This window comes from Plasmodium vivax, chromosome 12, assembly GCF_000002415.2.
Source record: "Plasmodium vivax chromosome 12, whole genome shotgun sequence".
Classification (NCBI taxonomy): Eukaryota; Apicomplexa; class Aconoidasida; order Haemosporida; family Plasmodiidae; genus Plasmodium; species Plasmodium vivax.
The window spans coordinates 481,764-505,674 of record NC_009917.1 but is presented as its reverse complement, the minus strand read 5'-3'; the positions used below and the strand labels follow the sequence as shown (position 1 = coordinate 505,674).

At 46.2% G+C, this 23,911-nt stretch overlaps 3 protein-coding genes across 3 annotated transcripts, besides 6 other annotated features; 2 read left to right on the top strand and 1 right to left on the bottom strand.

The window, feature by feature from the left end:
• Window positions 1-480: 480 nt before the first annotated feature.
• Window positions 481-3,631, top strand: PVX_083030 (myosin A, putative; the record flags this gene model as incomplete). Its single annotated transcript, XM_001614155.1, has 3 exons — window positions 481-985; window positions 1,095-1,232; window positions 1,412-3,631. Exons 1-3 carry the CDS (start codon window positions 890-892, stop codon window positions 3,629-3,631), a joined length of 2,454 nt encoding a protein of 817 aa, XP_001614205.1. The 5' UTR covers window positions 481-889.
• Window positions 3,632-5,036: 1,405 nt separating this feature from the next.
• Window positions 5,037-5,097: a microsatellite.
• A 1,578-nt stretch (window positions 5,098-6,675) lies between these two features.
• Window positions 6,676-6,696: a microsatellite.
• PVX_083035 (phosphoenolpyruvate carboxykinase, putative) lies at window positions 6,678-9,003 on the top strand (the record flags this gene model as incomplete). The annotated part of the gene is made up of 1 exon (XM_001614156.1): window positions 6,678-9,003. The coding sequence occupies one exon, from the start codon at window positions 6,678-6,680 to the stop codon at window positions 8,475-8,477; it is 1,800 nt and encodes a 599-aa protein (XP_001614206.1). The 3' UTR covers window positions 8,478-9,003.
• Window positions 8,584-8,761: a microsatellite.
• Window positions 9,004-9,374: 371 nt separating the features above from the next.
• PVX_083040 (hypothetical protein, conserved) lies at window positions 9,375-20,761 on the bottom strand (the record flags this gene model as incomplete). Its single annotated transcript, XM_001614157.1, has 2 exons — window positions 9,375-20,424; window positions 20,746-20,761. 2 exons carry the CDS (start codon window positions 20,759-20,761, stop codon window positions 9,476-9,478), a joined length of 10,965 nt encoding a protein of 3,654 aa, XP_001614207.1. The 3' UTR covers window positions 9,375-9,475.
• Window positions 10,594-10,616: a microsatellite.
• Window positions 12,078-12,188: a microsatellite.
• Window positions 20,762-22,017: 1,256 nt separating the features above from the next.
• Window positions 22,018-22,041: a microsatellite.
• Window positions 22,042-23,911: the final 1,870 nt, after the last annotated feature.

The following is a 23,911-nucleotide window of genomic DNA, read 5'->3' as shown; positions in this document are numbered from 1 at the left end:
ACGTTACTTTTCATTCCTAAAAATGTTCATCCTGCTTGGTGTAAACTATCTTATATTCGTTTCTGTACAAACATAATTATAGTTACGTTTTCACGCATATTTTTGTGCCACATAGGATCGTTACACGTTCTGCATGTACATATTGTTTATGTACTTTATTTTATTTTTTTTTTTGTGGCACACTTTTCATTCTACTATATACAGCTTTTTTTTTTTTTTTTTTTTTAAATAACCAAAGAGTGTGCAAACAGAAAAAAAAAAAAAAAAAAAAAAAAAGCTTACAAGTTTAATATATAAAAAAAAAAAAAAAGTTAAAATTTACCTGACCCGTACATATATTTTTAATTAAATTTATTTACCGTTCATGTTGTTTTATTTTATTTTATCTTTACCTGTCAAATGTGCTTTTTTTTTTTTCTTTTTTCGTTTAATATTTACATGTGAAAACGAAAGGTTGGCTTTTTTTTTTTTTTTTTTTTTGTTCTATTTTATTTGTTTATTTGTTTATTTATTTGTTTGTGTGCTTCTTCGTTTGCCGCTTCATTTGCTCCCTCTGCTTCTTCGCTTTTTTGCTACCCGATTATCTGCTTGTGTTTGGCAAAAGCGTTGTCGTTTAGAGTCGTTCGTGCAAAAATATTGTTTTGCAACTTTTGTTCTTGTTCTTCCTTTTTTGTTCTACCTTTTTTGCTCTTCCTTTTTTGTTCTTCCTTTGTTGTTCTTCCTTTTTTGTTTCTACTAAGCATTTACCGAAAAATATTTGCTTCAAACGTAGAGTACCAGAAGCAGTACTTCGCCCCAGTTAACGCGTTTTTACCGTTTTACCTTTACCTTTGCATTTACATTTACCTTGATTTTATGTCCCCTTTTTATTCCGAGTTACGCGTACAAAATGGCAATCACAAATGAGGAGATGAAAACGGCGGGCAAAATTGTGAGGCGGGTTTCAAATATCGAGGCTTTTGACAAATCCGGAGCTGTGTTTAAGGTAAGAAGTTCCCCCAAGGGATGAAAAGATTGCCATCGTTCGAAATAACCCCCTCGCGCATATTTCCAATTTTGCGGTCGCCTTAAAAATTACCTCCCATTCCCCGCAGGGATATCAAATATGGACCGATATATCTCCGGCAATAGAGGAAAACCCAAATATCATGTTTGTAAAATGTGTTGTGCAGCAGGGATCTAGGAGGGAGAAGTTAACCGTTGTGCAGATTGACCCCCCCGGCTCAGGAACTGTAAATAATGAAAAGAATAAAGCGGAGCGCGGGCGACGTGCATGCTGATGTGGCTGCGCTTGTGAGGGCAAGTGCGAATGTGTAGGCGCTATCGAATGCGCACAAACTTCATACATGCATGCACGCGCGTATTCACATTTTCACCCTTCCTCACCTCTCACCGCGCGCACCCCCGCCAGCCATACGAAATCGACATCAACCATGCCTGGAACTGCAACTCGCAAGTGGACCCAATGTCGTTTGGAGACATCGGCTTGCTGAACCATACCAACATCCCGTGTGTGCTGGACTTCCTAAAACACAGATATTTCAAGAACCAGATATACACCACTGCTGTGCCCCTTATCGTTGCCATAAATCCGTACAAAGATTTAGGAAACACGACTGCTGAATGGATTAGAAAGTACCGTGACACGACTGACCATACGAGACTACCACCACACATTTTCTCCTGTGCAAGGGAAGCTCTTTCGAATCTCCACGGTGTGAACAAAAGCCAAACGATCATCGTTTCGGGTGAATCAGGTGCAGGAAAGACAGAAGCGACAAAGCAAATTATGAGATATTTTGCATCCTCCAAAAGTGGAAATATGGACTTGAGCATCCAGACAGCAATCATGGCAGCAAACCCAGTTCTCGAGGCCTTTGGTAATGCGAAAACGATTAGAAATAATAACTCCTCACGTTTTGGTCGTTTCATGCAGTTGGTTATATCCCACGAGGGAGGAATTCGAAACGGTTCAGTGGTTGCCTTTCTACTGGAGAAGTCCAGAATTATAACGCAAGACGATAATGAGAGGTCCTACCACATATTTTATCAATTCCTTAAGGGTGCCAGCCAAAGTATGAGAGAGAAATTTGGGTTGAAAGATGTGACGAGTTACAAGTTGTTGAACCCGAACTCGACTGAAGTACCTTCTGTAGATGATGAAAAAGATTTCGAAGAAGTGTTGGAGTCGCTAAAGAATATGCAGCTCTCGAATGATCAGATTGAGTACATATTCTCCATAGTAGCTGGTATTTTAACCTTGGGAAATGTCCGAATGGTAGAAAAGGCAGAAAACGGATTGAGTGACGCAGCAGCTATTCACGATGAAGATATGGAGCTGTTTAAGAAAGCATGCGAATTGATGTTCTTAGATCACGAGTTGGTTAAGAGAGAATTACTAATCAAAGTTACCGTTGCTGGAGGAAATAAAATCGAAGGTAGGTGGAATAAAAACGATGCTGAAGTGTTGCAGTTGTCCCTTTGCAAAGCTATGTATGAGAAGTTATTCCTTTGGATTATCAAAAATTTGAATACCAGAATTGAGCCAGAAGGTGGGTTCAAAGCGTTTATGGGAATGCTGGACATTTTCGGTTTTGAGGTCTTCAAGAACAATTCGCTGGAGCAGCTATTCATTAACATCACGAATGAAATGCTCCAGAAGAATTTCATAGACATTGTGTTTGAGCGGGAGTCCAAACTGTACATGGAGGAGGGAATATCCACAGCTGAATTGAACTATACGAGTAACAAGCCGGTGATTGATCTCCTCTGTGAGAGAGGCAAATCGGTTCTGTCCTACTTGGAAGATCAATGCCTTGCCCCAGGAGGATCAGATGAGAAATTCGTCAGTGCTTGTATTACCAACTTGAAGAATAACGAACGATTTACTCCCGCGAAAGTTGCTTCGAATAAGAACTTCGTTATTCAGCACACCATTGGCCCCATTCAGTATTGCTCTGATAACTTTTTGCTAAAAAATAAAGACGTTTTGAGAGGGGAACTGGTTGAGGTAATCAAAGGGTCGGAGAACGAAATAGTGAGGGACTTGTTTGAAGGTCAAGTTATAGAAAAGGGTAAAATTGCCAAGGGGTCTCTAATAGGATCTCAGTTCCTTAACCAGCTGACTGCACTGATGACATTGATTAACAGCACAGAGCCGCACTTCATTCGATGTATCAAGCCAAATGAGAATAAAAAACCCCTGGAGTGGTGTGAACCCAAAATATTGATACAACTTCATGCCCTCTCCATTTTGGAAGCCCTTGTCCTCCGTCAGTTAGGCTATTCCTACAGAAGAACATTTGAAGATTTTCTATACCAGTTCAAATTTGTTGATATTGCTATCGCGGAGGATTCCTCGCTGGATGCCAGGTCCAAGTGTGAGAAGCTGCTGCAGTGTTCGGGGCTATCGGAGAATATGCTGAAGATTGGAAAGACCATGGTGTTTCTGAAGCAGGAGGGCGCCAAGTTGCTGACGACCATCCAGAGGGAGAAGCTGGTGGAGTGGGAGAACTGCGTCAGCGTGATCGAGGCCGCCATCATCAAGCACAAGTACAAGCACAAGTTAGATGAGAACGTGCCTTCCCTCGTGCGCGTCCAGGCCCACATACGGAAGAGGCTCGCCGTGTGAGGTGTTGTCCCCCCACGTGTGGTCAGGAGAAGGGGAGAGGTGCTGCAGCTGCTACTGCTGCTGGCGGAACGTGCCCACCTCATATCATACGTATGGATGTAACCCCCCCTTGGATGCAGACCCGACCGAACGTTTTCCCCACCGCGCACACCTTAGCATTTTTTTCCACGTTTTGTTTCCCGCAGGGGGTATGCCCCCCGTTATTTTCGCGCCGCTATACTGGCGTTTCTGCCCTTTCGCCGCTACCCTTCCCCATCCCAAGAATGGAATGGGCGCCCCCGTGGGCATGCGCCACGTGCACACACCACGCCGTGAGTGCACCTTCGTACTTATAATTTTTACCCGCCACACGGGCGCGAAAATATGATAACCGATTTTTTTCCATTCACGTGTGTCTACACATGCAGATGTCTCGTTGCAAAAAAAATGTAGAAAAAAAACAAAAAAAAAAAAAAAAGTTTACTTGAGAGCGTGTGTACCCTTTGAAAATCAAAAATTATCCAACTGATTTGCTCAGGTGTGAACGCAACTGGGTGGTGCTTCACACGGTAATGTTGCAAATAGGGGGGGAGTGGAACAAAAAAAAGAGGGAAAAGGTGAAAAAAAAAGGACGTGTCGCATCATGGCGAAAAAACGGTTGGCTCGTTTAGCGGGCTTCATACTGCATGACTACAAACGGGGGAGGGGAAAAAAAAAAAAGAAAAAAATTGGAAGAGTATGCATACGGGGGGAGTATTTGCCACCACGTGGCAGCTTTGCACATGGGTGAAAAGCGGTGAAATTCTTTTCTCTGGGAAACGTCTTACCTCTTCTGCTCCTTTTCTTGAAAAAAATTTTCGACCCGCAGTTTTTGCATCGCAACGAGGCGTTGGGCGCTATCACTGTGTCTATTCCGCATTCTGTTATGGGGAAAAAAAGTGAGTAAAAAGGGTGACAGTAAAATGAATAAATTAAACCGATCGGCTGCGCTCTGCGTTATAGGCATACCCCACTGTGGCGAGCTCCCCTCAAAAAAAACTTAAGAGAAACGTAAACGTACCTCCGCATATATAAACGACCGGTTCCGCGGATATATCTTCGTCCTGCTCCCTTATGTACATTTTGCTTAAACCACTTGATGGGTGAGACTTTCTCCTTTGTTTGGGGACCCCACCGGGATGGTAGCAATTCGTATGAAGAGGCTAACTCCAAATTGGGGGGTTTCCAATGTGGGATAGAGCCCTATTGGGAGGGAAAATCTTCGCCCTTTCTTTTGGCTATATATACGTATTATGCGTATTTTTTCTCGCAAAAGGGTTAATTCTCAATTATGCCGCTGCAAATTTGTTTTTTTTTTTTTTTCCTCTACTTGGCTGTAAAAAAGTTAACTTATAAGTTAACAACTTTGGTTGGGTTCCCTTTTCATGATTTTCAAAAAAAGGCAACTTGCCAGTAGCAGCAGCTGGTGAGCCATAAATCTTTTAAATTTCCAACGCGACTGGTTAGCCTTTTTTTTTTTTTTTTTTTTTTTTCCTTCGAGCGTTTTTGCATATAAAATTACGCAGCCGCGGATTAGCGATTTGTATTTTTTTTTTTTTTTTTGCTAAAATGGCACTTCCTTTAAATGTATGCTTATAATGGGTCCCCTAAACAGCTCTGTTTACGTAAAAAAAATGGCGCTGCCGTTTGTCATTTATACATGTTTGTTATGATGCCGTATGCGCGTGGGAATACGCATACGTGATTTGTGCTGCTAAGAGTGCATATATTTTTGGCTGCGGCCCTGGGGAGAGACGGCAATGAGGGCATATCATTTGAAAAAGAGGGGCAACAGAAAAATGTAGGCCCCGGCAACGCTTAAAATATGTATGTAAATGCGGACATGCAGCTGTTACTTGAAGAGAACATATATCTGTGATAACTCATTTACGCTATTAAGGGGGGGAAAAATGTTCGAGAAAAATATAGTCGCTGTTTTTTTTCTACCTACTTGCGCGTTCGAAGCAAATCCAAACATTTTACGCCCTGTGCATGGTTCCCACCACTGCCAGCATCCGTAGTATGCACAATTGGCGGAACGCGCTTCCTGCTTGAGGGGCGACGGAAGGAGCGTCAAAGTGAGACCATCGAGGACGGCGCACAACGAACGTCGAACGGTTAAGAGTCAGCGGTCATTGGTCAACAGTAAACGGTCAACTGTAAGAGGCCAACGGTCGAGAGTCACCTCGCCCTTCCTCCTTTGCGCACGGGTGTGCCCCCTTGAGAGCGGCACCCCCGTTGGTAGGAAACGCGAACGTGCACAATTCGGTCGCGGGGAATTCCTCGAAAAGGAAATTCAACAAAAATGAGGTAAATCGGGTGGGCAGTTTTGCGGTTTTACGGTTTGCAGTTTTGCTTTTTTGCTTTTGCGGCTTTACCGCTTTGCTGCTTTACCGCTTTACTGCTCTGCTCTTCCCCTTGGGCACCTTTTGCCTTGTTGCCCTTTCTAACATTTTAAATTTTTTACGTCGTGGCGGTTGACCCCTTTGCTTCTTTTCGCAGTCGCGAGTTTTCCCAAGCCGCAGCAGAGGTGGTGGTAATGACTCAGCAGCTGAGTGAACACTTGCCAACATGCGTTTATTTTTTTATTTTTTTTGAACAGGAATTTTTTTTTTAAAACATATCGAATAATTAGCCGTTTTGGTAACGTTACTTTTGAGTATATTTAGGGTTATCTTCAGCGTATTTACTGTGGTCTTGCGAAGCATTGTGGGCTGTTTTTTTTTATTTTCCTTTTTTTTTTTTTTTTTCCTTGTATGCCTTCCTTTTGAATATATCCCCGGAAGTGATACACCGTCATGCATTTTTTTTCCATTTGAAGAAAGTCCTACTGTGTGGTACGTCTGGCACGCCGCCCTTCCCCCACGCGGATACATACTGGCATAGCTATACATACGTAGCAGCGTAGTATACGTTTGCATGTATGCGCAGAGGTGAGAGGAGTTAACCCCCCCGCTTCTCCCCCCCCAGTTGAACAGAAAAAAAAAAAAAAAAAATTTTTTTACGTGGACAAAAAGGATCCGCCAAAATGATGGAAAACGTGGTTGCAAAGACGGTGGAAAGCACACTGAAGAAGTCGATAGACAAGTCGTCAGATTACGACTTGGCAGAAAAAATGGAGGACATGAAAAAGGTAATAATTGAGGAGGTGCGGAGAAACCTGGTGTATAACAAACCGGTGGGACCCATCATGAGCTCGAAGGATATCCTAACGTTAAGTCAAGAGCAGGAAAGTAAATTTAACGAAGAGGTACACGAGCTGGGATTGCATGTGAATAGGATACACCACAATTCGACGCCAGCTTTTCTGTACGAAATGGCATTGAAATATGAGTCCAATTCGTTTATAACCAGCACAGGAGCGTTATGCTGCATTTCTGGAGAGAAAACAGGGAGGTCTCCATCGGACAAGCGGATTGTGAAGGAGAGTTCCTCAGAAGAAAACATCTGGTGGGGAAAAGTGAACATTCCTTTGAAAGAAAAATCTTACGAAATAAACAAAGGCAGAGCGATAGACTACCTAAATTTGCAGCCAAACTTGTACGTTATAGATGCCTATGCAGGTTGGGATGAAAATTGCAGAATCAAAATCAGAGTGATTACTTCTAGGGCTTATCATGCACTGTACATGCTGAATATGCTTATCCCCCCAAAAAATGTAGAAGAAATACAAAATTTTATCCCAGATTTTATTATATATAATGCTGGGGATTTCCCTTCAAACAGATTAACAGATGGAATGTCCAGCCAAACATCCGTCATCATAAATTTCGGTGCAATGAATATGATCATATTGGGAACTCAGTACGCTGGAGAAATGAAAAAAGGAATTTTAACCCTTTTTATGTATAAGATGCCATTGGAAGGGAAACTACCTCTACACTCTTCCTGCAATGTTGGGAAGAACAACGACGTGACTTTATTCTTTGGACTCTCAGGCACGGGAAAGACAACCCTCTCTGCTGATGCGAATAGGTATCTCATAGGGGATGATGAACATGTGTGGACAGACGATGGCATATTCAACATAGAAGGTGGGTGTTATGCAAAATGTAAGGGCCTTTCAAAAAAACAAGAACCAGAGATTTATAAGGCAATCAAATTTGGGGCTATTCTCGAAAATGTGGTAATGGACCCAGTCACCAGAGAAGTAGATTATAATAACTGCACAATTACAGAAAATACACGATGTGCTTATCCTTTGTCCTACATAGAAAATGCGAAGATTCCCGCGTATGTTCATACCCATCCGCAGAATATTATCCTGCTGACCTGTGATGCCTTTGGAGTTATTCCCCCGCTATCCAAGCTGGATGTATACCAAATGATGTACCATTTCGTTAGTGGGTATACGAGCAAAATGGCTGGCACAGAAAGCGACGTTTTGAAACCAACAGCTACCTTCTCCTCGTGTTATGCCGCTCCCTTCTTGGCTCTCCACCCTATGGTGTACGCCAAAATGTTGGCGGAGAAATATCAGAAGCATAAGGCCAACGTATGGCTGTTAAATACTGGCTGGATTTATGGCTCGTACGGTTCGCAGAATGGGCAACGGATCCCTTTGAAGTACACGCGCATGTTGGTGGACTACATTCACGAGAATAAGCTGATCGATATTGAGTATAAGAAGACGCCCATTTTTAACTTTAACATCCCTGCCCGCGTGGAGGGCATTCCCGAGGAAGTCCTCGACCCCCTCGTCGGGTGGAAGGACAAGGAGGACTACATGAAGAACCTCCAGAACTTGGCCAGGGAGTTCATCAGCAACTTTGCCTTGTTCTCGGACAAGGCCGGCCCGGACATCCTCTCGGGGGGGCCCGCCCTCTAACAGTGCAGGCGGCGGAGTTAGCGGAATTAGCCGAATTAGCGGTGAGATAGCGGAGTTAGCCGAATTAGCGGCGAGTTAGCGGCGAAGCACCCGTCTGACTCGTTACATCCGCGCCGCTATTCCACGCAGTTGGGGAGCTCCGCGAAGAAGCTAACCAGGGAGGATGCATACGCAGAATTGGGGAGCGGATCTCCCGAGCGCAGCGTCGCCACAGAATCGCTCTCATTTTTTTCACTTTGGAACGTATCACCTTTTTTTTTTATTTTATTTTATTTTATTTTTTTTTGCTACTATTTTTACGCCCATGCTGGCCCCTTTTTCCCACATAGGGATGTCCCTATGTGCAGCCACAAGTGGCCACAGACGGCCGCTTTACACCTGCGCGCGGGTCCCATTTGTCATCGCGCTAAGAATGAAGTTCCTCTCATGCACTCTGCACACCTTTCCCTTTTTTTCCCATCCTAACAACCAACTAAGAGGAAGCAGCAAATACTCCCACCGAATTAAGGCAACCTTTCAATTGAACAAACAGGGCATCCTAACCTGGGGTGTTTTTAGGGGTGTTACCAATTTTGAGCACCCACGTGGGTTTTCTGAGAGTTGAGCTACCCATCGTTTGCATCGTTTGTTGGCACCGCCGATCGGTAGAAAAAAAAACCACCCCAATGGGGCAAAAAAAGGAAGCGTTGTGATAAAAGGGGTGCCCTGAAAATCAAATCAGTGTGGCGTCATGTAAACTCCGCAAGGGGGCATGAAAAACACGAGGGGGTCGTTTCCAACTGGCGGGGGGTACTCTCCCCCCCACCGGGAACTGCCCAAAAAAGGAGACACTCACGAGCACATACGTACACCTACATGGGGAGTGAACAGGTGAAATGATTTTTTTTTTTTTTTTTTCTAAAACGAGCAAGAAACTGCATCGGGGTAGTGCAAACATGTCGTGCGTTTTCCCTATTGCAGGGGAGGGGTACGCCAGAACAGCAGTTGCGCTTTCGCTTCTACTGCTCGCTTTCTTCCATTTGACACGTATCCACGCGAGAATCGCCCGTCTCATTGATGTTCTTCTCCCGCTGCTGCTGCTGCCACTTCTCCCGGTGGGCGATGGCCATCTTCCTGGCTTGCAAAAAGCCGAAGGTTTTCACCAGAAACTTCTTGTCCCGTCTCTTCCCATTGGAGGTACGGTTAGCAACCCAGGCATGGGCATGCGTATCATAGTGAACGCCAACAATTCGCGGACACTTCTTAGCAATGTCCGCGCAATCTTTAATAAAATTCTTCTCGTATTTCCAATTTAAAACCTCCTCACGTGTATTAACATAATTCTTAAAAGAATAGATGTCGGCATATTTCGTTTCTATCTGATTTATGTTATGCACAAAGGAGTCTGAAAGCCACTGGCAATTAAGCATTATAAACACTCCTACGTGTTCTTCCTTTTCGCTAATTTTTTTAAAAACCACATTTTTTTCCTCTTTTTTGTTAAACAGGGCATCATAATTTCTTTTTAAATAATCATCTTGCATGTTGTTATCGAAGAAGTGAAAAATGTTTTTATTCCACACGTTTTGGTAATTCTCTGCGTTATTTATAAAATTATCTTTTTCATTTTCATGAGTACTTTCCTCGCCGTTCCTCCTGTCGATGGTGTCCCAACTGACTTGTCCGTTTGGTTCCCTCCGATTTGCGGCATCCACTGTGGGATGGTCTCCCCTTCGATTTGCGGCATCCACTGTGGGGTGGTCTCCCCTTTGATTGGCGACATCCACTGTGGGGTGATCTCCCCTCCGATTTGCGGCATCCACTGTGGGGTGATCTCCCCAGCTGGGCATTCCCTCTCTCTCGCTTCGGCACATTGTGAAGTCCTCGTTTTGTTGTCTACTTGGGTGGCGTACCCCATGTGTTTTTTTTTTCTTCTCCCACCCTCGTTCTCGAGCCGCTTCTTCATCGGCACCGCTACTTCCGCTACTTCCGCAACTACCGCAACTACCGCAGCTTCCATCGCTGTCACTGTGAAGGTGGTGCTCCTCCCAGGGGGCGACGTCCCCCTCCTCCGGTGGGCCCCCCAAATTGGTGCAATTCCCCCGTTTGAAACTTCTCCCCCGGCAGCTATCCCTCCTTTGAAGGCGCATCGATTTTCCATTCTCGTCATCCGTAAAGTAAAGGGGGATGTCCTTCTTCGTCTGCTCCATCTCCTGATAAAGCAGCAGGTCGTCTGATGAGCGGCGATGCTTCTTCGTTTGGCACTCGCCACCCTCGCTGTGTTCTACTGGATGGCACGGGTGGCGGTCGGGTTGGTGCTGGCGCGGGGAGTACTGCTCCTGGGTGGCCACTCCTGCCTCGTTGAGGAGGTTTCCCTGGGTATCCACTCCTCCATCGCTCTCCATGCACCCGCTCCGTGGACCACCCCCCTCACTCGCTTCGACAAAGTAGTCTTCCTCAATCTGGTACGTCTGAAAGTCGTCCAGGGAGACGTACTCACTCGGGAAGAGCGAGTCGTACTTCTCCCCGCGCAGGTGCCCCTCCAGGTGGGGCTGATTATGAAGAAGCCGTTTATAAATAACGCCATTTTGAAGCACGTAATTGGAAGGGGCAAAAAAATGGAACAAGCAATCCAGCGGCATCATTTCTTCCCCTTCGTAATCTAGCAAGTTATAATTTTTACTCTCCAAATCGGTCTCCAAAATCAGGTCTACAACGCCTGACATGTTGATGGGGCGAAACTTGTACGTGTGCAGTAAGCAGTAGTAGCATTGGAAGCACCTATCCTTGGCTGTTTCGAAGGAGTATTTCCGAGCAGAAAAGGAGATAACCACTTCCTTATTATTATGATTGAGGAAGAGCAGAACCCATAGGAAGTAGCCAGAGAGGTAGACTACCCCCTTGGGGAACTTGACCAGTTGCGATTTTTTGGAAAAATAATTTCTCGTTGCAGTTATTAAATTTAGGGGGTCCATTTCTCCAGATATTTTACGTCTTATTTCGAAAGGTAAGTAATTCAAAGGGTCTCTCTTCTTCCCCGTCGTTAGAAATACATTTTTGCTTTCATTAAAATAGACGATTTTTCCATAGCAAACAAGGAACTCCTCATACTTCTTATAGTAATCAATGAAATGGTTAATCGACTTTGGGTTGATCAATCTCTTTATGGTTCCCCCAGATTGGGCATTACTTTTTAACAAGACATTTTTCACAAACGTATACATTTTGGTTAAATGCAAAACGAAGCTTCTCCTATACAGAATGGACAGCATTTTTGCCTCCTTAAATCCGTAGTGATTAATAGGAAAAACTTTTTCTTTTTTTCTGCCGTCCAAATCTGCATATGTAAAACACCATGCGCTTTTATATTTGATGAAGCTGACTCCTTTCAACACGCATTGGAACTCTTTGTCTTCCTCTCGCTTGGAACTTCTAACCTTTTTCTTACTCATGCTTTTTAAAATTCTAAAAATTCTGTAGTTTAATATGTAGAGGAAATCTATTGGGAAAATCATGCACGTCCAGAGGGTACTTAACTTTTTATCGAAAATGAGTTGCAGCTCTCTAATGTATTCGCTGCGTTTGGTGGGGAAGCCACTGGCTGAGCGGCAGGACCCTTCCTCGGGCACCTCCCTAAGGTGGCTACTACTCTGGCCGCTTTGACTGCTTTGACTGCTTCGATTGCTTTGACTGCCTATCTTAACTAAGTAGGCTTTGTAAAACGATTCGATTTTGTTCCTGAAATAGGCGTGGTACACTTCCTCCAATTCGTCTAGCTCTAGGAGAACCCACTCCGGGGTCAACCTCAAAAATTGCAGGAAGACACTTCTTTCTTCTTCCCCTGTGCATGTGCACTCGTTCATGTACCTCAGCAGGGTGTCTTTGTAGAGGAAGCAATTTTTGTCTTTGTCGCTGGTGTGTTTGTTCTCCAGCAGTAGGTCCCTCTCACGCGGGGAGGTGCCTGCCTCGGCGACGCGGTTGGGGGTCCACTGCTCAGATCCGTTTGCGGTACACTGCTGCGACTCGTTTGCGGTACACTGCTGCGACTCATTTGCGGCCCACTGTTGGGCATTGTTTGCATCCCACTGCTGCACCCCGTTCGGGGACCTCCCCTCGGCTTCTTCACTCAGAAATCCAACCTGCCTCTCCATTTCGTGGCTGAGTTCATCCAAACGGGTTACATCCCCGTAGCGCAAATTATTTTCCTCCTCTCTTCCCATGTGCAGATCCTTCGCTCGATTAACCACCCCATCGGTTAGCTGCTCCTGGGGAATGCTCTCACATCCTCCCGGATAAAATGTCCTTACAATGCTCACTTCACTTGTGGGAGCAACACCGTTTAGAAGGGGCTGCCCACTGGTTAGGCAATTCCCATCTGGGTAAAACCCTGCGTTATTATAAACCGTATCACCGCTGCCTTGGTTGTTCCCTCCGCTGCCACAATTAAACTGTTTCAAATGTTCATTTTTTGCTGTTCCTTCTTTTGCATACTGAAGGGCCTCCTTTGAGTCATCCTCCCTGGCTGTGTGATTCCTGCAGGTGCTTTCTTCTTCCCCAAGGGAGGGGTGGCTTCCCTCCACCGAATGAATTGGGGTACTATCCATCCACCGTTTGGACTGCTCTTCGTTCCCGTCACCCCGTTGGTCACCCTGCTGCCCATCACGCTGGTCACCAATTCGACCACCGCTTAGACCACCACTTCGTCCATCGCAGCTGCGGGTGTCACTTCCGCACAGCTCACTGCTTCCGCTGCCGCTATCGCTGCAACCACCCGCTGCGGCATCGCGCGCGGAGTACGCACTACTGAAGGGATCGCCCGTCCCCGTCACGTCCGGTCCGCCCTCCCCGAAAGGGTTCTTCCCCTCACTTTTTATGATGTGCCTTTTTCTCTTTTTCCTATTCCCACATCGCGTAACTACGAAGTTATCTCCACTGGGCAGGCGGGGGTCTAATCCCTCCCCCGGGAGTACGGCACAGTGTAGAGGGGGCACATCATTTGAGTGTGGAAAAATCGTCAGTTCCCCGTTTGGGCCATTTACAATTTGGCGAGGTGCCGTTTGATCCGGGATATCTCCTCGCGCCCGTTTCACTTCCTCTTCCGCGGCGTCATTTAAATTGCCCACGTTGGTATTTTGCCCACTTCCTTCTTTCCTTCCACCTGGTTCACTTCTCGGGGCTTCCTCCCCATTTAGCAGCCTCGAACAGTAATTCTTATAAACGAGTAAATCGCCATTCGGGGGGAGACAGCCATCTGCTTGATCGATGGAGTGGCTACTCAGATGGGTGCACTCTACCATTGAGTCATTTCCTTGGCAATTTCTTTTTATACCTTCCTCCTTATCTTCGCTTGCGCAGGGGGGTTCCCGACCGACGTTGCTGGGAGTGCGGTTATCGCAGGGGTATGAGCGGTCAGTCAAGTGGGCATCATCGCTTCCGACATTGTTCCCACCGATGTCTCCCCCGTGAGCTCCCCCAACTTTGTCATTCGCCTCGCCGAGCTCACTACTGCCTGGCCCACTCCCACCTTGTGCGCCTTTTGTAGTACACGCCTCCGCGTGTTTTTCATGGGACGATTTGTCCATTTGGCATAACGGTTCACTCGCTTCATTCGTCTCTTTCGTCTCATCCGGTTCTTTCCGCTCATTCTGCTCATCCGGTTCTTTCGTCTCTTTCCGCTCATTCGGCTCACCCGGCTCATCCTTCTCCACTCCAGCGGAGCTACTAAACAGGTTAATAAAAGCATTCACGTAGAGTATATCCCTGTTGTTGGCGCGGTCCCCGTTGTTCCGCCCGCCCCTACCGTCACAGTTAATGCTTTTGATATCTGCATAGCCATCATCCAGAATGGCATTGAATTCTTCCTTCGCCTTTAGAGAAAACACATAGGCATTTGAATCGGGGTTTAGGTTTTTTAGCCTCCATTCTATGGACTTCTTTTTAGCTAATAGGTTACCATATTTATAAGAGGAAAAAAACTTCTTCCTCCTAACGCCATCTTTATAAACAAACGTTGACCATCCATTTCTGGTGGGGTCGTAGGATATGCCTCTGTACTTCTTCCCAATTAGCTTATCCGTAACTTCAAGCATTTTTTTTAGCTTCCTTTTATTTGCATTGTTCATTTGGTTGGGATCTTTTCTCTCGATGGTCATGTTTGGGCAATCATTTGGAGATTCGGGTGGGGGGTCCCCCTCGGGGGGGCCATCATGCCTCATCAGTTCTTCTCCCGTTAAGGGGCACGTCTCCATTTGTTCCCCCGTTAAGGGGCACTTCTTCATTTGTTCCCCCGTTAAGGGGCACGTCTCCATTTGTTCCCCCTTTAAGAGGTACTTCTCCACTTCTCCCCCCTTTAAGAGGCACTTCCCCATTTCTTCCCCATTCCAAGACTCGCTCTTCACCCCGCTTACACCCTTAGCAACGTTTGAGGGGAGCTTCAAATGATCAGCCGCATCATTCGTGGTAAGGCCATTCTTTACATAGCAGGAGGAACCCTCATCAACGGTATTTTCATCGTCTCCCAAGTTGTCATTCCCTCCCCCACTGTTCATTTCATTGTCCGATACATCTTCTGTGGTGTCTCTCAATTCGTTATTATTAAAGTAGTTTCCATTCTGGGTGTATATTTTTTCTGTGAAGTTTTCCCCTTCGTAGAGGGCATCATTGAATGTGTTTCTCTCTCCTGCGCTTCGGTAGTTGGAGGTACAGTGGGGCATATCATCGGCGCGGCGCACGTTCATCGTTTGCTCGTTATTATAGGAGAACTGGTTAGTCATCCCCGCATCACTGGCGCGCATGATATGATTTGTCCCCACATTGGATGCAAATTGGTCGCTTCGCATTTCATCCTTATAGCTTCCCTTTTGAAGGATATTTTGTACCCCCTGGGAGTTAAACATCCCCGGCAGTGCACTCCCATCTGTGTAGTAAGCGACGTTTCTGTTCATGGCGATATGGTTTGGCGAATCCGCATCTGTCGCGGCGAACCCATTCGCACCACCACAATTGAACATTCCGAGCGGTTGGTTTTTGTGATACGTTTTGTGGTACGTTTTGTGGTATGGAGCGTGGGGCATGTGGAGGCGGTTCCCCATTACCTCTCCCCCAGAGTAGCCCCCATCAGCATTTAAGCACCTCATCATTGGGGTACTGAACCCTAGGAAGGCATCGTCACTTCTCATATTCCCATTCGTGTTAGCAGCATACGGGTGGGGGACACTCGCTTCGCACTTCCGACAATCGCTACGCACTAGCCCTTCCGTGCTTTCAAAAGTTAGCGGCAAATTCTCCCCAGTAGGGTAGTACACATTCTGCACATTGCTTAAAAGGTAATTACAATTTTTGGCTGTCTCCACATCGTTCTGCACGTAGGAATTGTTCACATATGACTCTTCCGAATTGGCATGCGGCGTATCAATGAGAAGTGCATTTCTTATAGCGCCGTAGGCATCGCCCCTGTGCTGAATGGGGTAACTATGGTGAGGTCCGTTTTGTGTGCTAATTAGCAGCGTTTCTGAGGGGCCGTTGCCCAAGCCTACTTCCCCCCGTGCGTAATCCCCATTAGCTGCTTTCAAGAAAAAGGGGCTATACCGCACCCCTTCACTTCCCCCCGTGCAAGCGGCTGCTAAATAGTTGTCCATTTGGCCCATCTGCAAAATGGCACTTCGGGGGGTCTCGCCATACGCTTCTGTCAGTTCTTCTTGGCCATAGAATTTGGCGAAAAAGGCATCCACTTGGTGGGCACCTTCTTTATCTTCCTTCTTCTCCATCGGTAGTTCCACCCAGGGGGGGATCCTTCCCCGGAAGTAGTGTTGGCTGTACGGGGTGGAACTCTCGGGCGCATCATACGGGAAGACACCTCTCAAATGTGTGCAGTTAGCGCCATGTGCATTTGTCGCTCCATTTGCACAGTTCGTGGATCCCACTTGGTCGTCGCTCAGGTGAGTCTCCTCGCCGTCGTCCCCACCGCTACTTCCTACCACTGGCGGCACATTCGACGGGTGATCTTCCGCTTCGACGGGGAGGCCATTCACTTGCTCAATAGTGTGCAGGCCAACGTCCCCATTTTCACTGCACAGGGGGGGGGCCCCCTCCTCTAGTTGGTACTTCCCCGCGGGAAAATCCTCTTCAGGTGGTAACTCCCCACTGGGGAGCAGTGGCCTGTTGGCAAAAAATGCCTGACTGTTCAGGTACCTAAAATTGTGGAGTTCTCCCAAATTAGTTAAGTCCACTTCATTCTCGTGAAGAGACCCCAAAGCGTATTCCTTATACTCGGATAAATTTGTGTAAAAATTTTGGCACAAAAATAAAAGCTTCTTAAAAATGTCATCTGTGTACTTCAAATCATAGACGACGTCGTTATTAACTTGTTCGTTGGAGCAGATGTTGCTATTTATGAGACTGTTAAGTAGATCGGTTTGCTGCCTTTGATTTATCTTTTTCCCTTTTTTTTTACTCGCGCAAGGGTGGTAATCCTCTGTGTGAGCATTCACCAACGGGTTGGGGCTTTCACTTCGGTTGTATAACAAATCGTTTAAGAGGCACGTTTCGTCTGCCGCCTTTACCTTCACATTTGAAACTGCGCTACGATATGACGGAACTGCATAGTCATCCCCATGGTCATCATTAGGGTTTACCAATTCGAGGGAGCCTCCCGCCTCTCCGCTATCCCTCCTGGAGAGGCAGTAACTGTCATGCCTCTTTAAAGCTCGTATTTCGTTATACACATTTCTAAGTTCGTACTTGAGCTCGTTTAGCAATTTCACAGGAGATTCCTTTCCCATGGAGTTGCTATAGTCCAGCTTAAACTTGGCCATCTTTTCAAAGAGGGGTCGCCCATCATTGCATGTTGGCTCGTCGTACGCGACTATTTGGCCATCCTTCGGGCTGATGCTGATGGGGCGTGGCTGGCACCCACTTGGGGAGATGCCTTCACTTGCATTTTGCGTATGTTTAACCATTTCGCCTTCTTTTTCAAGGCCACGTTCGTCATCCTGCTGGGTGTTATCCCCGTCTTCGCCTACATCGCCCACTTCTTTGGGGGTCTCATCAATCGATTTGCCTTCCTCATCGGGGGGGTCCACTGAGGGGCCACTACTTCCATTGCTTCCTTCCCCTTTGGCCAGGTTCATCATTTTGCTTATGTTATCAATTGAGGCCATCATAATGGCTAGCTTCTGGTCGATTCGGAACAGGCACCTTCTGGGGATGTCTCCTCTGTGGGGATTCGGCTCGTCCGCCGCGTCAACAGAGTCAACCGGGGCAACCGCGTCAACCGATTCACCCGCGTCAACCCCGTCAACCGCTTCTACCGCGTCCTCAACGGCGGAAGCCACCTCCCTGTCATGGACTCCCCTCTTCGCCACGCACTCACCGCTGGGGAGCCCCCCCACGGGAGCCTCACCCCTTGTGGCACTCAAAACGGGGCAATCAGCCCGCTTCACCCCCTCCCCGTGGTCATTCACATAATCATTAAGAGAGTCAGTCCCACTGCGTTTGCTAAGTTTATTCTTGCTTGCATAACTCACCATGTCCTTATTTATTTTTAATAATATGTTTGAAATATTGCAAATAATCTTTTGGTAAATAATATATATTGTTAGGTGCAGCTTGTGCAGTTGGCTGGCATTTTTTTTCCCCATGCAGATCCAAATCTCGAATGGCGGGAAGACAGGTGGTTGGGGTAGCAGAGCTGCCAACAATTCTTGCACATATGAATGCTTCGTCTCAAAGGGGGACGCCTTATCGTCCGCGTACGCCTTTTTATCCCTTTTTTTTTGGGGCGCAAATACTTCCTTCGCCAGGATGAATATCAATTTTCTGTTGCTCAGAAGTTTTTTGTAAAGCAGGCGTAGGGAGGCGATGTAATGGTCCAAGTAGGACAGATAGTTGCTGGCCTTTTGGGGGGCCTTCTTCGCGATTTTATTTCGCATGTTCTTTAAATTGAACAGTATTAGCTGGTCGTTCTTTTCTCCAGGGTGCGTCTTCGGGGTGGCAACTCCACCTGGGGCTATCACTCCACCCGGGTTGACCAATCCACCCGCCTCACTCAACAGCGACTGCACATACAAGTCGTACATCCGTTGCCGCTGCAGAGCTTCTTCCTGCTCATTACTCACCCCGTTCGGCTCGTCCAGCAGGCTCAGCTGGCGTGAGCTGCTACTTAAGCCTCGCTGCGGTAGGTCACACGCGCCGGGAAAGTTACTCACGCCGGTGAAGTTACTCTCACCGGGGGAATTGCACATATGGGGGAAACTGCACAGATGGGGGGAGGCGCCTCCGTCCCCACTACTGCCTATTAAACTGCTGTGGCTCTCTTTAGCATTGCTCGTGGCACTGTTAAGAACCTCCTTTGGGGGATAACTCCCCAGTGTTGGCCATGCTGACACCTCAGTGTCCTCACCATAAGTATTACCATTATTATACAATTTCATGAATCCGGTTGTGTCTCCCATCTGGTTGCCATCGAATGGGTATGCACCTCCTAAACTACTCACGCAGTAGTTGCCGTTGATGGGGAAGAACTTTCCCTCCCCCAAGGGTTGGCAATTCTGCATTTGATTATCTACAAAGGGGGCATATGAATTGCCTACCAGATTATCTGAGGCTACTGCAGTGGAGTTATTTGCATGCACATCTCGGTTCAACGGTAATGTTAATGGGTTATGCATTGTGCTCTCCGTGCTGTCCACTTGTGCACCTGCATAGTCAGCCAGTTGTTCCTCGAATGGGACTGTCCCCTGCCGACGGTTTAGAGACTGGCCATCCCTACTGCTGCCCACATGTGCAGTAACACTGTCGTCTTCCCGAATGGCACTTCCAACGGGGAAACTTCCACAGGTGTTGATTAGCGGGGCTCCACTTGGGTTTAACTGCGTCTGGGCCTGGAACCCACTAGGGTACACGTACCCCTTACTACTGGCAAAATTGGGTTGCCCTTGCTGCAGATGGGGCTGCCCAATCGGCTCATACTCACTGCTGCGCATTTCGTACGATTCGCCTTCATGTGTATTGTCCCCCTTCCTCCTAATCCTATAGCTTGGCATGTTCGCCTGCTTGGAGAGAAGCTCCTCATTACTCCACTGATAAGTGAACATTGCCTTTGTACAGTTCGGGGGATCCATCTGATTAGTCTCCTCACCACTAACGTGGTAGTTACCACTGCTCGTTGGATACCCCTTTTGGGGAATTACATGCGCGTCTTCACTCACTGGGAGTTTCAACACGTCCCTGTTCAGGTAGATTGAGTTAGTCTTGCTGCCGATAGGATAGCCATCCGGGTGGTACACTAAACTGCTAGTTGGGTGGTTATTCAAGTGTACATCACTGGGAAGGTCACCGTGGTTGTCCCCCCCACTCTTGTCAAACGGGTAATTTGGACCGGCACAACGATTATTCGGCAGAGGAGTGGTACTGCTGTTCAAATGGGAAATACCATTCCTCCTAGCGTTAGGGTTGTTTCCACTTGGAGCGACACCCTGTGTTTGGCTCCCACCCCATTCGTTACTGCACGTCCACCCCACTTGGTAGTTAATTGGTACATTTTGAATGTACCCCTCCGGGACGTTACCCAGCATAGAGGTTAAACGATCACATCTGTTGTTATCGCCAGGAAGGAGGGTACATATCTCCTCATCTTTGTCTCCAACCAAACCATCCTGCTGAACATGGTTTATGCAACTCTGGTGGATCATCAAATTGTCTGCCTCACCATACTGCTCACTACCATTTGGTGTAAATGCCCCCCCAGGTGTGGCACTTTTCATTCTGTCAATGGGAATTTCGTTTTGGTAAAAAATTACACCATTGAGATTTTTCCCTATGGGGGTCAGGGGGCCTCCTCCTTTACTGCTCCAGTTTTTGTCTTCTCCCACATAGCCTTTTTGGCTCTCCTCTTTTGGGGGAATCCCTCCACTGTACATGGCAGTGTAGAAGTTGCCACCGTTTGGGTTCAACCCCGCTCGGTTTGCCACTGCCATGTGGGGTGTATTAAAGGGGGTGTTACTCATGGGGGTGTTACTCATGGGGGTGTTACTCATTGGGGTGTTACTCATGGGGGTGTTACTCATGGGGGTGTTACTCATGGGGGTGTTACTCATGGGGGTGTTACTCATGGGGGTGTTACTCATGGGGGTGTTACTCATGGGGGTGTTATTCATGGGGGTACTACTAACAGGGGTACTACTAACAGGGGTACTACTAACAGGGGTACTACTGACAGGGGTACTACTCATCGGGGTGTTATTCACGCCACACTGTCCGTTACTTGGGCACATTTGACTTTGCCCCTCACCACCGGGGTGGCTCATGCTGGGCCCCGTGGTGAGGTCATACGCACTTGCTAGGTTAACATAAGGAGCATTCTGCAAATGCCACCCTCGGTTGCCTCCTTCACCACTTGTGTGTGGAAAAAGGGGATAATTTGCATGCGCCATGTGGTTGTTAAAATTTATTGCTTTATTGTCAAAGATTGTGGGTTCGTAAATGTGCTGTCCATTTCTGCTGACACTTGGATGTACCTCTTCCCCACTGTGCGTAAAGATTTCCTCCGCTTCGTTTAGCCTTTCCTCCATTTTTTCCATTCGTTATTATACGTTTGGGTTCGCACTTAACTACTACATGGGGGGTGGGATGAAAACGTTCAGAAGGGGCTTCTGTATCTCTCCTTCTTCACCTTATCCCGCTAATCACATTATGTATTTTTTGTAGCCATACGAGCGAATAAACGCATCCACGGGGTGGTGTGGTGCAGGTATTCCTTTATAACTGCTTAACGCTTTGTCTATACACTGTTCGTTTGATAATCGCCGATCCTTTTATTCTGATGCTCTCCCCCCTTACGCGATGGGCAAAATGGGGAGGTGGCACTTTCCGAACGGGTAAGCGATGTGGAGATATAAGTTTGGTTTGCTCTGTTGAGTTAAGTCCAACCAATTAGAAAACTTTTTTTTTTTTTTTCCTTTTCTTTATATCTAACTGACCACGGTTTTCACAAAAATGTTGCAGAGTTCCTCTCGGGAAACTGTCTCTGCGAAGCAAGTTGGCGTTTCCCTTTTTATCAAAGTGGTCTGTTCTTTCTCGTGCCTTTCTGTTGCTAGAGGGCACAGCATATGTACGTGCGATTACATATAAACATACATGCATATGCAACGTGGGTCACTTTTATCTTTAACTGAATTGGAGGCTGAAACGTGGTACAAGTGAGTACCGGTGTCTCTCCCTCAGTTTTTGTTACAGGTAAAAGAAAAAAAAAAAAAAATAATAAATTTTAACAAAAAAAAGAAAAGAAAAAAATGATAAAGATTTTGTGGAAACGAATATGCAGTTAATTTGAAATTTTGTAATGTAATATTTCCTGTTGTAATTACGAAAAAATGACTTTTTTTTTTTTTTTTCCCCTTTGTCATCAGAATTGCAGCTTAACATTTGAGGGAAATGGGAATTTTTGCATAAAAATAACCATCCGACGGTTAAATCGAAAAGGAAAAAAAAAAAAAAAAAAAGAAATGAAATGTATAAAAACGTAAAAGAAGAATCTTTTTTGAAAAGTAAAAATGAGGACAGGGAATTTTTAAAAAAAGATTGCAGAACTGCCAAGTCCTTTTTTTTTTTTTTTTCGCCGTAAAGTCGTCACATCAATTTGAGGCGAAAAAGTACGTAATTACGCCGCAGCTTGTAATGGGCGGGAGTAGTATGCTTTGCTTAGCTTAGCTTATGCCTACTTGTAAAAAACGCGTTTAATTTTTTTTTGTTTTTCTCCAAAACGGCGTTGGAACCGGGCTGTAAAGTAAACCCCGTTGGTTGTTCGCTTATAAAATGTTTATTCGCGTTTTTATGGGAATTTTTTTTTTCCTTTTTTCCGCGCTTTTTCACCTTTCGACAATTTGTTGAAAAATTAAATGGAGAGTTTTTCAAAGCTGGGAAAATGTTCCTTACCGAGGGGTACGCGCAAAAAAAAAGGGAGGCCGCAAAAAGGTTTTTTTCTCTTTATACAATATGTACATATGTATGTACGCATTTGGCAGATTCATACCGCGCGCGCCCTCGTGTGGGAGTTATTCGATTGCGAAGTGACCTTTTGCGTTGCTCTGGGGTTGGGGGTCCTGGTACTCCTTTTCCACTTCTACAATTTGGCCGCGGAGACCTGGTCATGCGAAAGCGTCTGCGGGCGCGGTGGGTCTCTCGCTTGTTTGTAACGCGCCGCACTGATGGACGCGCGCGCGGGTACATGTTCGCCGAAATGTGCGCATATGTACGTACATCTATAATGTACATATAATATGTGTACACTCACACGCACAGCAGCCGAGTACTGGGGTCTCCAGTTATAGCTGCCCCCCCTCCCAACCTCCAACGCGCGCCTTATCTAAACAAACATTTTTGCGCTACAATGTGCCAACGGAAGAGGGCTACATGAACAGTAAAGTTTCGCGTTCAGCCATGGAAATTTTTATATTTTTTTAAAATTCACGCAAAATGGGGAAAAAAAAAACAAAGGATATGCTAATTGTTTCCTCTCTGCAAAAAGGAAGAAAAAAAAAAAAAATTGCCTCGTACGTGGTACCCTCCCTTTGTCATGTGGAGAGAGGCACATTTCGAAAAGTGAAACACTTTTTTTTTTTTTTTTTTTTGTAGAACTAGGCAAAAATAAATTGGGATTTTTCTTTTCACATTATTGTATTTCACCCGTGTTTCATTGTCATCATTTATTTATTTATTATTATTTTTTTCTTTTTTCTATCCCTTTTGTCGCCGCAAAAAAATGGTCACATAAAAATTCCTTTATCGCCGCGCTTCCCCCCATTGGAGCAAACACCTTTCGTTTCTCACCATATGCTTATCTCCCTGTGCAGGCGAAAGGTCTACAGAGAAAAGGTGTAAAGGTAGATTTGCACTTTCGCATGTTCTTTCGAGGAACGACTGGGCATTCGTTGGGGCGCGCGGGGTGTACGCCCAGCAAATGCGCAATAAAAACATGCAAAATGTATGAAAAATGTGCGAAAAAAAGGTATATATATATATATATATATATATATGTACGTGTATATATGCACATATGCACGTGCTATGTTTGTATGCCCCCCCTTGGGCATACCCTTATATGCATATCCGTTCCGTAGTCCCCCATGTGCGCCTTCTGGGTGTCCGCGCCGCCAAGGCTGCCACGGTGGAAGAGTGGTGGCGCAACGTGAACACAGAGAGATTCCCCCGCGTACCCCCTTCATTGAAATTCCGCACAGGGGTTGATACACTTGTTGGGTGTTTACCAAAAGGGGGGAAGAGGTGTATGGGGGTATGTATAATATATCCCCTCAGGAGCACGAATACGTAGCTGCACGTATGTACTCATGTATGTAGACGATCCCCATGCGCGCACATATGTACGTGTAAAACGGGCCAACCACCTGGATGAATCTTCCCCACCCCTCCGCGCATGCATGTGATAATCGACACATGTG